The sequence below is a fragment of the Prosopis cineraria genome, unplaced genomic scaffold, assembly GCF_029017545.1.
Source record: "Prosopis cineraria cultivar Desert tree isolate PC_DT_omini unplaced genomic scaffold, ASM2901754v1 PC11, whole genome shotgun sequence".
NCBI lineage: Eukaryota > Viridiplantae > Streptophyta > Magnoliopsida > Fabales > Fabaceae > Prosopis > Prosopis cineraria.
Genome location: NW_026555342.1, coordinates 13,792,281 through 13,810,119, shown reverse-complemented (window position 1 = coordinate 13,810,119; position 17,839 = coordinate 13,792,281). Strand labels below are relative to the sequence as shown.

The following is a 17,839-nucleotide window of genomic DNA, read 5'->3' as shown; positions in this document are numbered from 1 at the left end:
AATAATTAGGCTCTTTTGTTTGTTATTTCTTTCTCATCCTTCGCTTTTCTCTGTAGAAACAAATAACAATAATAACATAGCTATCCTGTAATTAACTTTTGGGTATCAATCGTGGGGATTCACCCCACATTGTGATTAGATAATTGTGGCACCCGCTGCCAGAGCTTCCATTAACAAACAACAAATCTGACACTGCTCTGTTGGTTTTCACAGCGCTGGACATTTTGGTGGCAGTGTTGGCCGCTTCAATGTGCTTCAGGTGGTGTCTGAATTCTATTGCCACCTGTTCAAAAACTTCAACCTCAAACATGTTCAACTTCATCTTGGGTTTCATGTTGTCTCTTACAAAAGCAAAGGCCAATTGGTCTCTTGGGTTAAATGCCTCAAGTTCGTTGAACATGAGGCAAGAGAATAGGTCACTGCTCAACCCATGCTTCCTCAGGATCAGAGCACTGTCTGGAACATCTGCCACAGGAGCAACAAGAGGAAATGTTTTTTCAACTTTGTTACAGTACAGATATGAGACATGCTATGACATAATGTGATGCAATCATTTTTTTTTCTCTAATCACTCAGGTTCAATTATTTTCAAAAATAATTTGGGATATGAAACTTTAAATGTGCCCGCAAACAGGAAAGAACATGGTGTGTGTTTTGAAGATGTGAAATGAGAAGCAATTAAAATTAAGCGTGATTTGGGGTTGTATTCTTAAGATTGCTTGAAAAAAGAGAGTAAAAAAAATTAAGGATATTCTAATTATGATAGCAAAAAATACGTAGTATTTTGAGGTGATCATGGCAAATGCAAGCATCAACATGACTCTGTTTTTATTCCAACTTCATAAAAAATTATTCCAAAGAAATATTTTGAGTCAAGATTTATGTTTCCTCTCTCAGCTATGATCATGTGAAAATTTGTTTAGTATTTATAAGGAAATTAAAGTATTATGTCATATTTGATAGGAAGGTCAAATATGCAATGGTCTTACTACTGTGTCAATGAAATATCGTAGCATGGTACAATTTTTATACGAAGAAGACACAATTAGTTTTCGGTGTCATATTTACTTTCCCTTTATTTGATAGAGACATGAGAAACCCTTGTGTGGGTGTCACGATTAAAAATAGGTGCACATGCAGAGGCAAATGGAACCAAACAAATGCAACTCTGGAAAAGGGGGGGTGGGGAAGGAACGTTGGCACCCCTAACGTGTTAAAAACTGTGCTACCGTGACTTGAATGTCAATACATATCCAAGGCCCTTTGGTTTAGGACCACACACTTCAGAGGTAGTGGCACAACTACTCTGGGACCATGAAATATGAACTATGCATTTATTGTGAGATTATCATTGAAATTTGATGCAATCCTTATTCCTACTTCAATTATAAATCTTCTTTTGATTCTCCCAAGCTCTTACAATGAAAAAAAAAAAGAAACCCCATGTATCACAGTTAGGAGTATGGCTCAATTCATATAGCCTTCATTGGCAAGCATTTTGAATAAGAGCAAGCCTATAGTGATGAACTTACCCTATGAATTAGACTTTACTTAGACGGGCCATCCCCAATGTAGACTTCCATTACTTTTATATACATTCTCAAAGGATGAATTAGGCTTTTTAAGTTTCTTAACACGATCATCTAATCATCTAGATACTTGGATTGAAACTCAGTTATTATTTAAATTAAGCATATCATGCAACAAGAAACTTCCAAAACCATACTAGTTGTAAAAGGGTATCTTAAACTTTTATTGAAAAATTTGATAATAAACATTAAAGAATTATACTTAATTTTATTCATAATTAATTCAGCTTACTTTTGGTTTATATGAGTGCTGAGATGTCTTCCAATTCTAGGAGAGTCTAAATCTCTCTCTCTCTCTCTCTCTCTCTCTCTTTGCGCTTAGCCTTGAATAAATAGGAAATGAAACTGAATCAAGTCTCTTGCACGCGCACTCATTGTATATAACAATATTTTAATGGAAAAAGAAGTAAAAAAAAAAAATATTCGGCATAACTAGTATAAGCACAAAGTTTGTAATTAAAATGCCAAAGGCGTACCTGAAGCATAAGGAAGCTTGCTTGGACTCCATGGCTGTAATCCATTTTCACAGTATGTCTCCATTTGCATCTTCAAGGCATAGACATCCCACCATTTCTTCCACCTCGCAGTAGCCATTGCTTCTTCCATGGTATGAATATAATATGGGTGTTTCGATATAACCATGTCTGCATTCTCATTTATAACAAGTGAATGAATCAACAACAATGGATCAACCACTAATTGCAGCTTTGCGTCTATCCAAATGCTGAATATGGAATTTGGGAACAATCTATGGACCAAGAATTTGGGTATAACTCCATTCATTGCTGGATTTTGGTACAAGTTTTGGCTTGAAACCTTCACGATTCTCCATGCACCTATCTTGTCTTCACTCGACTGTGTTGAATTTAGTAGTCCATAGTGTCTAAGCTCCTTGAGAGTAACCTCATCTATGAACATGAAGAAACATACATACTCCATTGTTTTTGACCCAAGGCCTCTTGGCTGCCGGATTTTGTCATGGTCATTGAAGATTGCTGAAACTACAACTACTCCGTCGCATTTTTCCATGGCAATTCGATCTGAATAAGGAGACCAGAACGTCAATGTTCAGTTTAGAATCAAAATAACTTCATGACCTACACAATGAGAATGAATTCTGGAAACAATAATATTCCAAATCAGTCAGGTTCAAAAGCAATTCACAACTAGCATAATTCCGCCTAACAGAACGATTTCAACTTTGAATTGTGAAGTTTTTTTAATGTTGGAGACACAGCAAATTCCCAGTAAATCAGTATTTTGGTGTGTCACTGATTTTAAGGACTAAAGCCATGATGTCACTGATTTTAAATCAAAATTCAGGAACCAGTTATTCAATAGAATTCAGACATGATGGAACGAAAAACTGACGGAAGAAAAAATAGGAGAATTCAGACGTTTTAACGAGGAACTTACCAGAATAACTTACTGGGAAATCTTTCAGAAAACCACAGGGGACTACGGTATCATGGCCTTGATGATCGAAATAGGAAAACCTCACATGTGTACTGAAATTCCCTCCAAAGCTATCCGCATTACCCTGCATATACCTTAGAACCCGCGAGGAAGACGGAGTGTTGTTGCGGTAATTGTCGATTACCTTCAGAACACCCCGGTAATCTGAATTCCAAAAAAAAAAAAACAGAATCCATCAACCCAAATCCACCATGTCAATCACGAGAGAAAAGGGGGGAAATCATGGTCCATACCAGAAAACTTAATTGGAGAAGAGCAGGTAGAACGGGTGGTTGGAATAGCATACTTGTGCTCTCCATAAGATGAAGGGTAGGAATACAGGAAAGTCAATATAGGATCAGAGGAAAGAGAAGACGACGAGAAGCGACATTGTTTGGATTGAGAGAAAGTGAAGTAAAGAGAGGCAAAGAGAAAGAGCAGAGCGAAACAGAGGAGCTTTGATTGGAAGACAAAGAAGAGAGGTTTGAAGGAGGAGGTGGGTGTAATTGGGTTCCCCATGATGAAGCAATTGAGTTTCTGGGGAATTGCTGAATCTGATATGGTTTGATTTTCATTTCAGGCTCTGGAGTGATTTCTAGAAAGTAGTTGAAGACGATTATTGATCTTGATGGATGATGAAAAAAGGACACAGATTGTTGAAGCTTTCAGTTACTCGTGAATTTTCACAAGGCGGGTTGCGTTTGTCACCCAGACGAAAGTGGGACCCTCCTGCAAGCCTAATACCAAACCGAACTTTTGGACTAGTCTGGAATACCGTGAGTGAAGAATTAAAGAAGAATATTGTTATACTATATCATTTTTATATTTTTACTGTCCATTTTTTTATGGGCTTTTGAGGTATGACTCATGTTATATTAAAAGAACAAGCCAAACAACAGTTTAAATCAAATCAAACAAACAATATGATATTTATTATATTTTATATTATAATTAATTTATTACATTTATAAATAATATATTATTATATATTAATAATTAATTTATTATAAATTTTTAAATTTTTAATGATACTTTTAAACTACTCATCATATCAATATTGTTCTTAAATTAATTAAATCAAAATAATGTCATTCTTGCTGTTTAAACATCCATTATTCTAGCTAGTGGGACTTGCTTTTTATAAGTTAAGGTGCAACTTTACCTCTAAACTATTCTCAGAGGAGTAATATTGTCTTTACCGTTTAAAAATTATAAAATTAAATAAAAATAAAGTTATAATAATATTAAATTATAAATATAAAATTATAATCATGTAAAATAAAAATAATATTAAATGTATACACAAAATAAATATAAAAAATATTTATAATATGTAATAAAATATCATAGATTAATAATATTATAAATTATAATTTTACAACTTATCAAATATAAGTGAATCTTAGTTAAGTTAGATATAAGTAGCCTTAAAAATATATATTTTGCACCTATAATTATTGATCGGAGCTCTCATTAGTGACTTGATTTGGACCAAAAAATCATTTTCATTATTGAGCTACATTAGACAAGAGTTAAGCCACTATGAAGTCATAAACTAAAGTTGAATTAGAAAATAGAGCGGTTTTTAAAAAATTAAACAGTTTTAAACATAATATTAAAAAAAGCTTAAAAACTTTAAAAAAAATAGGAAAAAAATTTAAAAATTTGATCATACTAAAAGTCAACTTTATTTTTGAACAATTCACATGTATAAAATATAATTTAAGATCATTTTTGTATAAAAATGTTGATAGTTATAGGTGTAAATGTAAATACTTTTGAATTTACTCATATCTAATTTAATCACGATTTATTTATATTTGACAAATTATAAAATTACAATTTATATTTTTTCTTATATTTATTTATATATACATTTAATATTATTTTTATTTTATATTATTACAACTTTATATTTATATATACATTTAATATTATTTTATTTAATATTATCATAATTTTATTTTTGTTTAATTTTATGATTGTTAAATAGGTAATATTACTTCTCTAAAATAGTTTAGGGATAAAATTATACCTTAACTCATAAAAAGAGGGTCCTACTAGTTACAACAACGAACGTTTATTTAATTTAGTGTGTGTTTGGTTTCAATTTGTCAAAAATTTATTTATTGAAAGTTTATTTAGTAAAAATTAGTTTAATAAAAGTCAATTATTGTAACGAAATTTATATTTAGACGTATTTTTTTAAAAATTAATTTGGTAAATTAAAAGTTGTTTGAATTATGATAGTAAATATACTTTTAAATGTATGATTACCAAAAAAAATATTGATTTATGGTGATTTATAATTTTTATTATACAAATATAATATATTTTAAATATTTAAAAAATATGATAAATATTTTAAATAATATAAAATTTGATTTATAATGCTAAAAACTTGATCTTCAATTATTTATATTTTTCTAATTTGTAAATTTAAAAAATATGACAAAGATTTATAATTTTTATTGTACATTAGTGTTAAAAATTAACATAATTAATTATTCAATTTACAATATTAAAAATTAATATCTAATTATTATTATTTAAATAATAATTATATTTTAATGAATTAAATATTTTTTTAAATAAAATGATAAGAGAGTAAAATAGCATCCACATTTCAAACCCACATTTAAATCCACCAAAAAGTAAAGTTTTAAAATCCACATTTCAATCCCATTTTAACTCACTTTTTGAAAGTCATTTTACTCCCTAAAAAATTACCCAAAAAACTTTTAACATGTAAAAAGTCTAAAAATCCATCTCAAATGTTAAATATAATGAGAGAAACCAAATGCACCCTTAATTAGTTTAGAGGTAATATTGTTATGATGAATAAATTAGAGACAACATTGCTTTTTTGAGAATAGTTTAAGAAAAACATTACACCTTAACCCTATCATTTTTATAATTTGTAACATCCATTTTTTATGGGCTTTTGAGGTATAACTCATGTTATATTAAAATACTAAACCAAACAAACAATTTAATATTTATTTTATTTTATTTTGCATCATGATCAATATATTACATTTATCAATGATATATTGTTGTATATCATTGATAAACCTATTGTAAATTTTTAATGATAACCACTTGTATACTAATGTGAATAGGCTGTACTCCTAAATTTTAAAAATTAAATTAATATTTTTTGAGTATAAATTTTTTTAGCTTGTAAATCTATTTATCCTTTATTTATTTATTATTCATTTAATGGTGTAAAGTATTTTTAATTAAATTATATTTTAATAAATTATTTAATTATCCTTAAAATGATATCATATTTAATCTGTAACATCCCAATTTAAATTTTAATAGTTAATTTTTGGTAAATAGAATTTTTAAAAAATATTTAGAGGTAAGCAAATTAGTAGGAGATGATTATTAAATCTAACTTAGGATATAATTCTAAATTAAAAAAAAATAATAATAAAAAATATTATTATTAAAATATTATTATTATTATTATTATTATAATAATAAAAAAAGGTATGAGAAAGAAGGAAAGAAGAAGAGAACAAAATGGCTTTCGGTGCTCTTCCCCGGTGCAATGATTATATTTATATAATAATAATAAAAAAAGAAGAAGAGAGAGGAAATAATTTAAAAAAAAATGTGGGACCCACTGAATTTTTATAAAAACTCACCTGTTCCTTCATTTCTTCATTCTTTCTTTCGTGCGTGAGCTGAGGCAGAGAGAGCATTTGTGAGCCAAGTTCACCGGTGCTGGGTTTTAAGGTAAGAGTTTTTAATAGGATATTTTAGGGTGTGATTTTAAGCTTTTCAAAACTAAGTAAGTATTCTAAAATTTTTTTCTTAGTCATCCTTCTTCTTTAGTTTTTGAGTTTGTAGTGGTAGAAAATTTAAGATCTAGAAGAGGGATGAATTTATGTTGAATAAATATGATCTTTAAGGTTGTCAGTAGTATAATAAATGTTCTAGAGTATAAATTTATTGATGATCTTTAAATTTGTGGCTTATGGATCAAATTCTAAACTAGATCTGAAAATATATGTTGATTTATTGAGGTTTAGATGATTATTTGGGATGAGAAATGAATTATTATGGTTATAGGATTATGATTCTAAGCTAGAGACTCAATTTTAATTTTTGGGTATTTTAGGTACGAATTTATGAAATAAAAAAAAATTTTGATAATAGAAATTAGTTTAGAAGCTAATTTTTTAGATTATTAATGTTTATTGATAATTAAAAGAGGATTTAAAAATTTTACTTAATAGTTTTAACTCTAAATTTGTATTAAGATTGAGATTAGAAATTATGTTATATTTTTAATTCTATTATTAGAATTATTTTATTAGTTTCAAAAATTGAAACTAATATTTATAAATAATATGTTATTTGTAGATTGTATTACTGGTGAAGATTGTGGTGAGAGAGAAATTTTAAGGAATAATTTATTGAAAAAGCCACAAGGTAACCATGCTTTTAATTTGTGATTAGTGTTACTTCATGTTAATTGGGTGATTATTGAGAAAATTATGAATTTTGTAATATTGTATAATTGTGCAATATTATTATGAATTTGTTTGATTATTGTGGGAGGTGTTGGGAGACTTGCTATTATTGTTGTATTTATGTGCCACGTGGTACGCCCCTATTGGAGCTCAATAGGTGGCTTGTAAGGGCTCGAGCTAATCTACCTTTGGCCGGGTAATTTAGCACCGAGTAAGGGCTACGGCTCGAGGTTAATGGAGGGATATAAGGATGGTTGTTTGTGTGTATTGTAATATTTTTTATATTTGTTGGAATTATATTATTTTTAATTCTCACTTAGTAAGCACACACTTAACTGTTTGTATACACTATCATAAATTGGCTTTGGTTACTGGGTCTTTTGAGTCTCATTATGTGGTTAATAATTTTCAGGAGAAGAGCCACGAGTGACACGTGGAAGAGTCCCAGAGGCTTAGTGATATAGATCCACTGTCTCTTTTGGGTATTTAATTTATGATTTATAATGTGTTATATTGCCAATATTAGGCCTTTTTTGTTTATTGTCAATTATATGAATATATAAATGTAATCATGCCTTTCAAACTATTTCTATTTTTGGTACAATTTGGATGACTGTAATTTTAATATTTGGTTTATTTTGGATTGGTTAAAATGGCATGATTATAAGGCCAAATAACTGGCTTGTGTTGAAAATTGACTAAATTGCTTATTTTACTTGTTGGGAGTATAAGGATGGACAAATGTAATTTAATTTACTTGTTGGGAGTATAAGGATGGACAAATGTGATTTAGCCTAATGGCATGTGGGAGGTAACAATTTATCTGAAATGTTATAGTGTGTAAGTTGAAACCAATTATAAAATATTTTATATTAAAATTATTGATATAAAAATGTGTTGGGTGACTGTAACCCAACTATGGTTGAGTTAAATTATTTAAAAAAAAAATTTGATGTGTTACATAATCGGTGTTTCACTTAAAGGTTAATTGATGAATAATTAATGATATATTTATTAAGAGCATCTTTTTTAAAAAATCATTAATTATAAATTAAAAAATTAAAAATATATTATAATATTTGACAATTAAATTTAAAAATGTATTATATTTTTAAATAGATAAAATATTTTTTAAAATAAATGAAATTTTTAATCCAGTTTAAATTTTATAGTAACTTCAAAAAAATTCTTCTTGAGGATAATTATTCCTGTAATTATATTTTTTTTAGAGACTGAGTCGACTTATAAATAATAATAGAATTTGATTGATAGATATAACCTTACTATAAATGGTGTATTTTGTTTATTTATATTAGTTTATGGAAATCATTTTTTCATTCATAATTGTATTTTTTTTTTTTGGGTCAGCTATTCATAATTGTAATTTATCACATCCATGAACGCTAGGCCTTTATGATCCTTATAACCCAAAGTAGGAAGACAGACATATGTAACATACAAACTAATAATATAAAGAATTAAGGCACAAATTTACGAAGTTGCAACCAAAAAAAGAAAATTACGAAGTTTCTACTTAGACACACACCTCATATCTTTAAATATCTTTTGACATAATTTTATGTTAACGTGTTCTAATTTGGTAGAATGTCACTTTATTGTATTGTTAGTCTTTAAAAGTTTTGATTGTTAGGTTAACTTTGAATTGCTAGTACGTTGGCAATCATGGGCCATGTTATAAAAAATTAAAAATTAAAAATTATTTTTTAAAGAAAACAGATGCCCGCTTCCTCCTCATTGGTGAGGACCATTGTTCCTCATTGATGAATACAAGTCAGGAACAAGAAATCTAAAACTAGATCATCAACTCCAATCATCAAACTTGAACAAGAATCTGAGTGAAGCTTGCGGAATCAAATTATCAGATTAAACAAACATAAACAGCCTCAGAACAATTTTTAGTCTGGAAATCCACACTCAATAATTTCTTTTTCCAAAAAATGAAAAAGTATTTCCTCTCACTTGTTTGTTGATAAGCTAGCGCACACCCTAATTAAAATAGTTACTATAATTAACCTTAGCATAGTCTAAGATCAACCTAGGTCATTTTTCAAAAAGTGGTTTATATCTAACTAAAAGGTTAACTAGTATAATAAATGAACCAAATATTGGGATTGAATTATCTGACTGTCTACTAAACAAAGAACTAAACTATAGCTTAAATTGAATTATTTAAATTTGTCTTTGTAAGAAGTTGGAATCTTAGATATTAGTTGATATTGAAATCATTATCTTCTTATTGGTTAAGCAAGTTATGCTTCTAACTCGGCCTTGACTGAAATTGCATTAGCCTAAAGACAACTATCATGAGCCAATTAACCTAATTGGCTCAATTTACTAAGTCTTAAACTAAAGCCCTTAGTTCATTTCATTAATTGGTGTAAGGATTATTCAAGTGTGACTATTAATTTTTCCCTTGAATGCCACAGCCTAACAAGATTTAGCAATCACAAAGCTATGTCAAGCTACTCAACATCACAAATATCAACATTACAAGACTACGCAACATCAAAACAAGCAATTCACTAAATAAAAAATACAAGACTGTGTAATTTTCACCATGTGGCTGAATTCGTCCAAGACAGCAAGGAAAGAAATAATGTCACAATCTTCATCTCTTTACAAAAGAACTAAATTCACAATAGAATTACATAGCAATGATAATTAAACCCTAGATATAAGGAATTGAATCATCAAGTTAAAGAGAAGAGAATAGGAAATAATGGAAGCTTAGTCATATGAAGCTCTTGATTCATTCTCTATCTTCATCTCTCTAAGATTCCACCAAAGAGCCTAGCCACTCATCTCTATCTCCATAAAATCCTTGAATTCCTTAAAGTGGCTGAACCACATAGCTTCATTAGATGAAAATTTGAGGCTTGAATCCTTAAAAGAATGTTAGGGAATTGATGAGCTATGGAAGAGATGAAGAATAGTATGTGTCTTGTGGTGATTTGAGTGAGAAAATGATAAAAAATGGTGCAAAATTGAATCTGGATGAAAATAAAGAACAAGGATGAACTAGTGAGAGAAAATGAGAATGTGTGTATGTGTGTGGATGATGTAAAGTGAAAGTTTTAATTTAAAAATTAAAAGTGAATGGTGTGCAAATTGGTTTTAGCTTCAACTCCCAATGAATAAAATAAAAAAAATAAAAAAAATGCAAATGGATCTAAGTCATATGAAAGGGGCTTACAACATAACATGCTCTTATTGGGTTGTAGATGATTTTAAAGAGTGTCAAATTAATCCCTCACTTCATCCACATTTTAATTAGATCTACTCCCTCCAATGACATTATTTATATGCCATATACTGTAAAACCTCCAATTTTTAAACACATAATGAGCACATACTTAACTTTGAGGTAGAGCTACCATAATATTTATAACTAATTTAATAATAAAATATATCATCAAAAGAAAAAAAGCAACCTTGGCTATGTAAAAATGCAAATAGGTTAGGTAAGAAATCCTTGCAGCGATAAAATCCTATAAATCGTTTATTCTCAAAACTAAGTTTAGAATGTCATTTAACCATTATAAATCAAAGTAACAAGTATTTGGAAAGCATGGAAACCATTTAGAGTTGAAAACAAAGTTAAAAGGGTCATTTTTGCTTAACAAGAATACTTGGCTATGGCTAGGAAACATTAAGCCACGGTCAATACTTCCAGTGAAGTTTTGGGTTTAGCCAATTCTCTCGGTTGTAGTCAAATGGTCTTTAAAAGTCTTTTGGCTACAGTCAAAAATCTATTGGCCACGGTTAAAGATGTTATGATAAGTTACCCAATCATGAACTTTCGACGTGTATAACTTTTGACTTGAATATTCGATTGAAATGATTCAGGCGCTCACATATCAATAATTCATAATTTAGCTAGTGGTTTTAGTTTTATGTCAATTTGACATCAGACAAAAAATTTGGACACCCGATGCCACAATTTTACATTGTTGCTTTTAAAACTATCAATCAAGTATCCAAATCTCACACCATAAGCCATTAGCCCTCATAAGAGCTTGAACCATACTCAGTAAGTTATAATACACTTGTCCAAATAGTTACAAGTATCAAACAACTCTTCATACAAGAATTAACTACACAACCACCATAAAGCACATAACAAAAGGGTAAAAATGCAATCATTTGCTGTCAAGCTAAATAGTCACCCAAAACATATAAAATTCATTTAATTGGTCAAAATGTACTTTTTTAAACTATCTTGAAACACTACCATAGTTAAATTAAGGGTTTGGACCCTATTATGGCCAAGGCAATTTAAAAATGACTAAATTTAATGCGTGAGACTATAAATACAAGTGGATTTCAAATAAATATAAGTTAATATAAAAGACTCATAGTTAGAAAATATTATATTCAAATTACACATAACAGATAAAACTAGAGATATTACAATTGATTACTCAGTCTCTAGCTTTATAGGCCTTCCCTTTGCCTTTAGCTTGATCTTCACCTATAAACATTAAACTACGAGATTGAGATAAATATCTTAGTAACCAAGTAATTTAATCAAGCATATTAAAGTCTGGCAATCACAATAATTATGCATTTAATATTACATAAGGCAAATCAACATTATTCATAATACATCTTTATATTGTGTTTTGCATGATCAAATGCAACTACCTTATACCACTCCTTATATTATCTGACTAAATCTATAAGCTATTATCTTATATAGGTTTAGCTCATGTGATTAGACTAGCTTTGCTCTCCAATTGTGAAGGGTTATCTGGCCAAAGGCTCCCAAACTCACTCTCGGATCATAAATTCCCCCTACTTGAATTTTGGGGTGTCATAAGTGCCCAACCCACACCATCTAATCCAAGACTGGTGATATTGAGTATCGTGTCTGACCCATACCACACCTGTAGGTTGTTAGCAATACTAATCACATATAATATAGAAATATATCAACCACTATGCGCAAACTTAGTGGAGGTTACACTACTTAAATTTTTTTATCATAATCCCTCTGCAATGCTAAGGTGAACTCCTACCTATTATGATCATGCAAGTTCAATCAACAAATGCGAATATAAGCTCATGCATATCATAGTAATTCATCATCCTCATAATTTTAGAACTTGCAGTCTTATTATAGTTTGCAACACGTTATAGTTTATAATAAATTGTTATATAATTAACTCATTGCCAATCCAAGCCAACAACTCATATTTCAAATAGCAAATAACATCTATATAAACATAATGATTAAGCATTTCATCACAAATATGCATGCATACCATATCTCTTCCAACATCATCAATTATGACCCCTCATCATGTTAACACATTTATCTCATAGGCAATCTGGGCTAAACATCTATATAAATATAATTACCAAACACTTCATCATAATGAGTTATGTTTCATATTTGGGTAATAGTTCAAAATTAACATTCATCCATAAGCTCATTTCGCTCATTTCAAGCTATCCATAATAATGCTTAAAGTGTAAATGCAAACACAATGATATACTATACTTAAATTTTCGGTTACCTCAACTCTTGGTTTACCATCCAAGAGTACTCGTGGATATCAAATGAAGCCTCCAATAAGTTCAATAGCACCAACAATGATCAATCAAACACATCAATAGTCATCAATGAATAATTATCTTTAATTAATTCTAATCAAAGCCTAAACCTAAAAATCTCATTGTGATCATTTACTCACAACCAAATCTATTTTTAGGTTCCATTAGTTTACTTAGACTCTCATTAGTCTAATCAACACCTTTAAGAACTCATAACCTCCTTAGCTTAACTAATTAGCTCTAGGGTTTACACCAAACCTCATTTTTAAATCCTAAAACATTAATAATATTATAACCCAAAGGCTATATGTTTAAATAAACACACATTCATCCCTTTAAAGTCAAAATTCTATACAAAATCACAATTCATTTTTGGATTTCTAAAGAACTACCAAAAACAGTGATGAAAGTGCACAAGAGAGGGAGAGAAGAGGATGTAGGTGCTTACTCGAGTAATTAGAAGCTTTAAATAGACTCAATTGGATGCCCATAACAAATCCTAGTAGAGCTCTCCTCACTCACCTTCAAACTTTCACTTAACTCTCTAATTTTTTGAGTTAAAATGTAGATTTGGAGGCTTAAAAATTAAGTTTTGGCTATGGCCAAAAGACTTTTGGATGTGGTCAAAGACAAAAAATTAAGGTGCCAAACATGATTTGTCTAATTGGGCTCAAATGTGACCTAATACCACCTATGATCCAATTCTAAGTCCTAATTAGTGTTTGATAGGCCTATTAGCTATCCGTATATTTTCTTTTAATCTAAGATAACTCTTAATTTGTCCTTAATTATTCAATTAACTTTGAGTTAAATTTTGCAGAATGTTACATATACAATCACATTTAGCCTCCTTGAAGTCTTGGCACATTTGCCCAATGAATATACATATGCACATTTTACTTATGTCAAAAACTACACATAATTCAATTTAATAAAATGTGACATTATAAAATTTAATTAAAGTGTAGAATTAAATTTATAATTAGAAGGGAGAATTTATTAGAAATATCCTAGTAATGAGTGCACAAAGCTATACAAAATTCTTACACGATTTCAAATCCAAAACTAGGTTAAAAAAATACACTTGAGAAAATTAATGAAAAGTATTAACTTTTTATTTAATTACTTTTAAACTGAAATGAATTTGTAAAATCTAATTTGATTCTTCTTCTTCTACACTTAAAATATGTTTTTCAACTTTTCTCATATATTTTCTCAAAAATTTAATTTTTAAATCAAAATATTCCTAGTGTACAAAATTTAGAAATTTAGATAGATTTTTAATGCTATTGTAATATATGTGCACTTTGGGCTAATAACATAAAACAAATGATCATAATTAACATAAAAGAATGTGTAATAAATGAATTCTATCATTGCTAACTCTAGCCACTCTTTCATTCACTTTTCTACAATAACAAGCATATCAAAATTGAAGCATGAAAGTGCGTGAACTCCAAAGCCACGAACCAGGAAATAGGTGGAGATGAGAACCCCAAGCCAGCAGTGGTAGTGGTACAAGTGAGCTAGACAATGCACTTGGACGACTAGACTTTAGATCAAAGGTAAGATTTGAAGCAAGCGAGCTGGACACAACTCGACACAGAAGATGCAACTGATCGAAGCTTCGAAGACCCAAAAGATGCAACTGGTCGAAGCTTCGAAAACCCATATGAAATCCCTCTCTTTCCTCTCCCTTTCAAACCCATTGCCATTAGAATCAAATCTCCGTCCAACCTCAGCTCAACCACCACAGAGATTTTCTTTCTTAGAACCAAATCTCTGTTTCTCTTCCTAGGTTCTCTTTTAGTCAAGCGTTCTTTCATATCGATCTTGACCTCTGCTTATCGCATCGTCTCCGCCTAACTGACTGGTCGATGGTGAAGCTCACCTCGAGCTTGGCTGCTACTGTTGCTCATGTTCTTCTTCTCAATCTCACCTCTTCAGTCTTCCTTCTCCTTCATCATTCAGATCTGAAGACTGAAAGTGATGAAGACTGAAGAGGAAGCATAACGTCGACCCACGTTGTCAACACCGTATTTTCTCCTAACTTTTAGATATAAACTAAAAATAAGAGTCCAATAAAATTAAATAAACTTAAAAAAATAGGGTTTTATAAAAAATAATTAAAAACTAAAATAATATTTTCATAATTTAAAAGATATATTTTTTTCTTTTTTATTGACTCTCAAATCCCCTCTTTTTTTGTTGCTATCAAATTGATTACCTTTAATATAAATTTAAAATCTGAAATTATGAAGAAAAGTCAAAATAAAAAATTATCTTATTTTGCTTGACTCTGTTATTAAATAAAAAACTCCAGTTAGTATTTATAAAAGAAATATCAAAAGAAAAAGGAGAGGACAAAAAAATTAAAAAGAAGAAATTGGGAGAGAAGACGATAGAAAGAGGTGAAAAAGCACCCGGAATTCCTTGTCACTCCAGCACAAAAATTTTAAAAATTGATCATCATATGTTTTCTTAGGTAATACACTGTCTTGGTGATGTCATGCTTCATTTGATCATATTCTACCTGTGCACAATGCATTCCTTTTATTCCTTCAATCGATATCACTCATAATTTTTGCCTTGCTTTTTTATTTGTGCGCTCCTTTACTTATAATAATTATTTGCTTTTGGCTTGATGGAATTATCAACAATTTAAAGTTTTTTACATCATTATCTATTCCTTTTTTTGCTTTAGTTCATAAGATCTTGCTTAGGCATGTAGTGTATGGGTCATCAAGGTGATTATTCGATGATAATTTATTATGTGACAAAATGAGTTTGTCAATAATTTTTTTGCATCGATTCTTATTTTAGACTAGATAATCATTCACTTTTATTTTAAAAAAGAAAAGAAAAGAGTTTTAATGATAACTCATTTTTCTAAACCTTTAAAAAAAACAAAGAGAGATCCATGAATGATATTAAATTATTGTGATATTCGATGTATTGTGAATGATACTAAATCACCGCAATTGTCAAATGTCAAGAAAATCCTCCTTGTATATTACTTCAAAATAATAAGATTTATTGATATACTTTGAAGCTAGTCCATAAGTGATATTAAATCACCATAAATCCTTAAAAATATCAAATAAGATACTATGAGTGGCATTAAGTTATCGCATGTATCAATTTTTACACTAAAAGTTCATAATTAAATTATTTTATAGGAATTTCATTTCAAAAATCCTTTTGGAATTTGCCATGAGTGATACTAAATCACCGTGTGCATTTAGAGCGTCAACCAGTGGATTATAAGTGATACTAAATCACCGTAAGTTTCAATACTAGTTAAATTCCCCTCTCATGTGTGCTATTAAAAATAATAAAATAATAATATTTTAGTATATTTTAGGTTATGTCATGAGTGATTCTAAATCAATGTGGATCCTTTAAAATATCAAACAAGATATTGTGAATGATACTATGTCATCGCAAGTAAAAATAATAATAATAATAAAATTGTTGGCAAATTTTAGGATACGTCATGAGTGATACTAAGTTACTGTGGTTCCTAAAAATTTTAAATGAGATAATGTGAATGACACTAAGTTATCACGAGTGTCATATTTTGTATGAAAATTTCAAAATTAAATTACTTTATAGATAACTCACTTTAAAAAAAATTTTTTTAGAGTTTTTTATGAGTAATACTAAATTATCATGCATATTTAGAGTGTCAATCATTGAACTATGAGTGATGCTAAATCATTGTATGTTTCAATACTAGTTATTTTCCTTTTACCCAAGGTTGTTCCTTATTTTTTATTTTAAAATGAATATAATTATATAACACAAAATAACATTCTCTTCATAAAATAAATTAATAAAAATTAAAAAAAATCTAAATAACAACACTTCAGATTACATGAACTTTGATCCTCATCATAAGATAGGTAAGCTCTAGGCTTTGATATTAGGTCAAGTCCTCCTTTATAAATTTAATTTGTTTTCATTTATTTTAATTTCTATTTTTGCATATGATTAAAGGGCAATTAAGATATTATTAAAATGTTAATTAAATTTACATAATTAACTTAGGGTAATCATTTTTATGAATATGTGTCGTAGGGTGCCTAACACCTTCTCTACGCACAATCAACTCTCAAACTTTTTTAATGAACCATTCTTTTTCATCACATAATTTTTTTATAAATTTTAGTGGTCTATACATTCATCGACCTTTTCTCTTTGGGGAAAGGCATGATTTGGGTGCCACATACGTATTAGTTTTTTTTTCCTACTTCATAAAACATGTGCCTCCTGGGTGCCACACGATAGATCAGGGTCAAAGTCTAGATCAGTTACGACATTGTAACAAATTAGAAAAGCATCAGATGGACCTTGCGCCAAAAAATATTTAAGAATATGAGCTATGCCTATGAAAAATTTTGATGGTACATTTGTATTTTATTCCTAATATTAAATACTTGTTAATGGGGCAATCTGTCTCTTTCAAAGTCTAAGTTTAAACTTAACGTTGATATGGTTGTATGTATACATGGATATATATGTGTGTGTGTGTATATATATATCTCTTTCTTTTAAAAAGGGTTGAGTTAGGAATAAAATCTAAAAAAAAGAAAGCACACCTTTATAACATCTCATTAAGTAAATATATATATATATATATATATAACAGGGTAAAAGAATAAATTAACTTTTAAATTATAGGTATATGAACGTTTAAAACTTTAAATTTATTAAATGTGCAATGTTTTC

The 17,839-nt window shown here is 29.2% G+C and overlaps 1 protein-coding gene across 1 annotated transcript; it reads right to left on the bottom strand.

Annotated features, from left to right (window-relative positions):
- Positions 1–3,740, bottom strand: LOC129287290 (alkaline ceramidase TOD1-like). The gene is made up of 4 exons (XM_054923505.1): positions 3,299–3,740; positions 3,006–3,209; positions 2,066–2,629; positions 1–465 (listed from the first exon to the last, which is right to left on the bottom strand). The coding sequence occupies exons 1-4, from the start codon at positions 3,561–3,563 to the stop codon at positions 92–94; spliced, it is 1,407 nt and encodes a 468-aa protein (XP_054779480.1). The 5' UTR covers positions 3,564–3,740; the 3' UTR covers positions 1–91.
- Between the last annotated feature and the right edge of the window lie 14,099 nt (positions 3,741–17,839).

What these genes read in the sequence shown, in the direction of transcription:
- LOC129287290 (XM_054923505.1), bottom strand. Translation starts at nt 3,563, where the DNA reads ATGGGGAACCCAATTACACCCACCTCCTCCTTCAAACCTCTCTTCTTT. An exon ending in TTCTCCAATTAAGTTTTCTG is followed by an intron (nt 3,210 to 3,298) that starts GTATGGACCATG and finishes TTTGGAATTCAG; the next exon opens with ATTACCGGGGTGTTCTGAAG. An exon ending in CAAGCTTCCTTATGCTTCAG is followed by an intron (nt 466 to 2,065) that starts GTACGCCTTTGG and finishes CTCCTGTGGCAG; the next exon opens with ATGTTCCAGACAGTGCTCTG.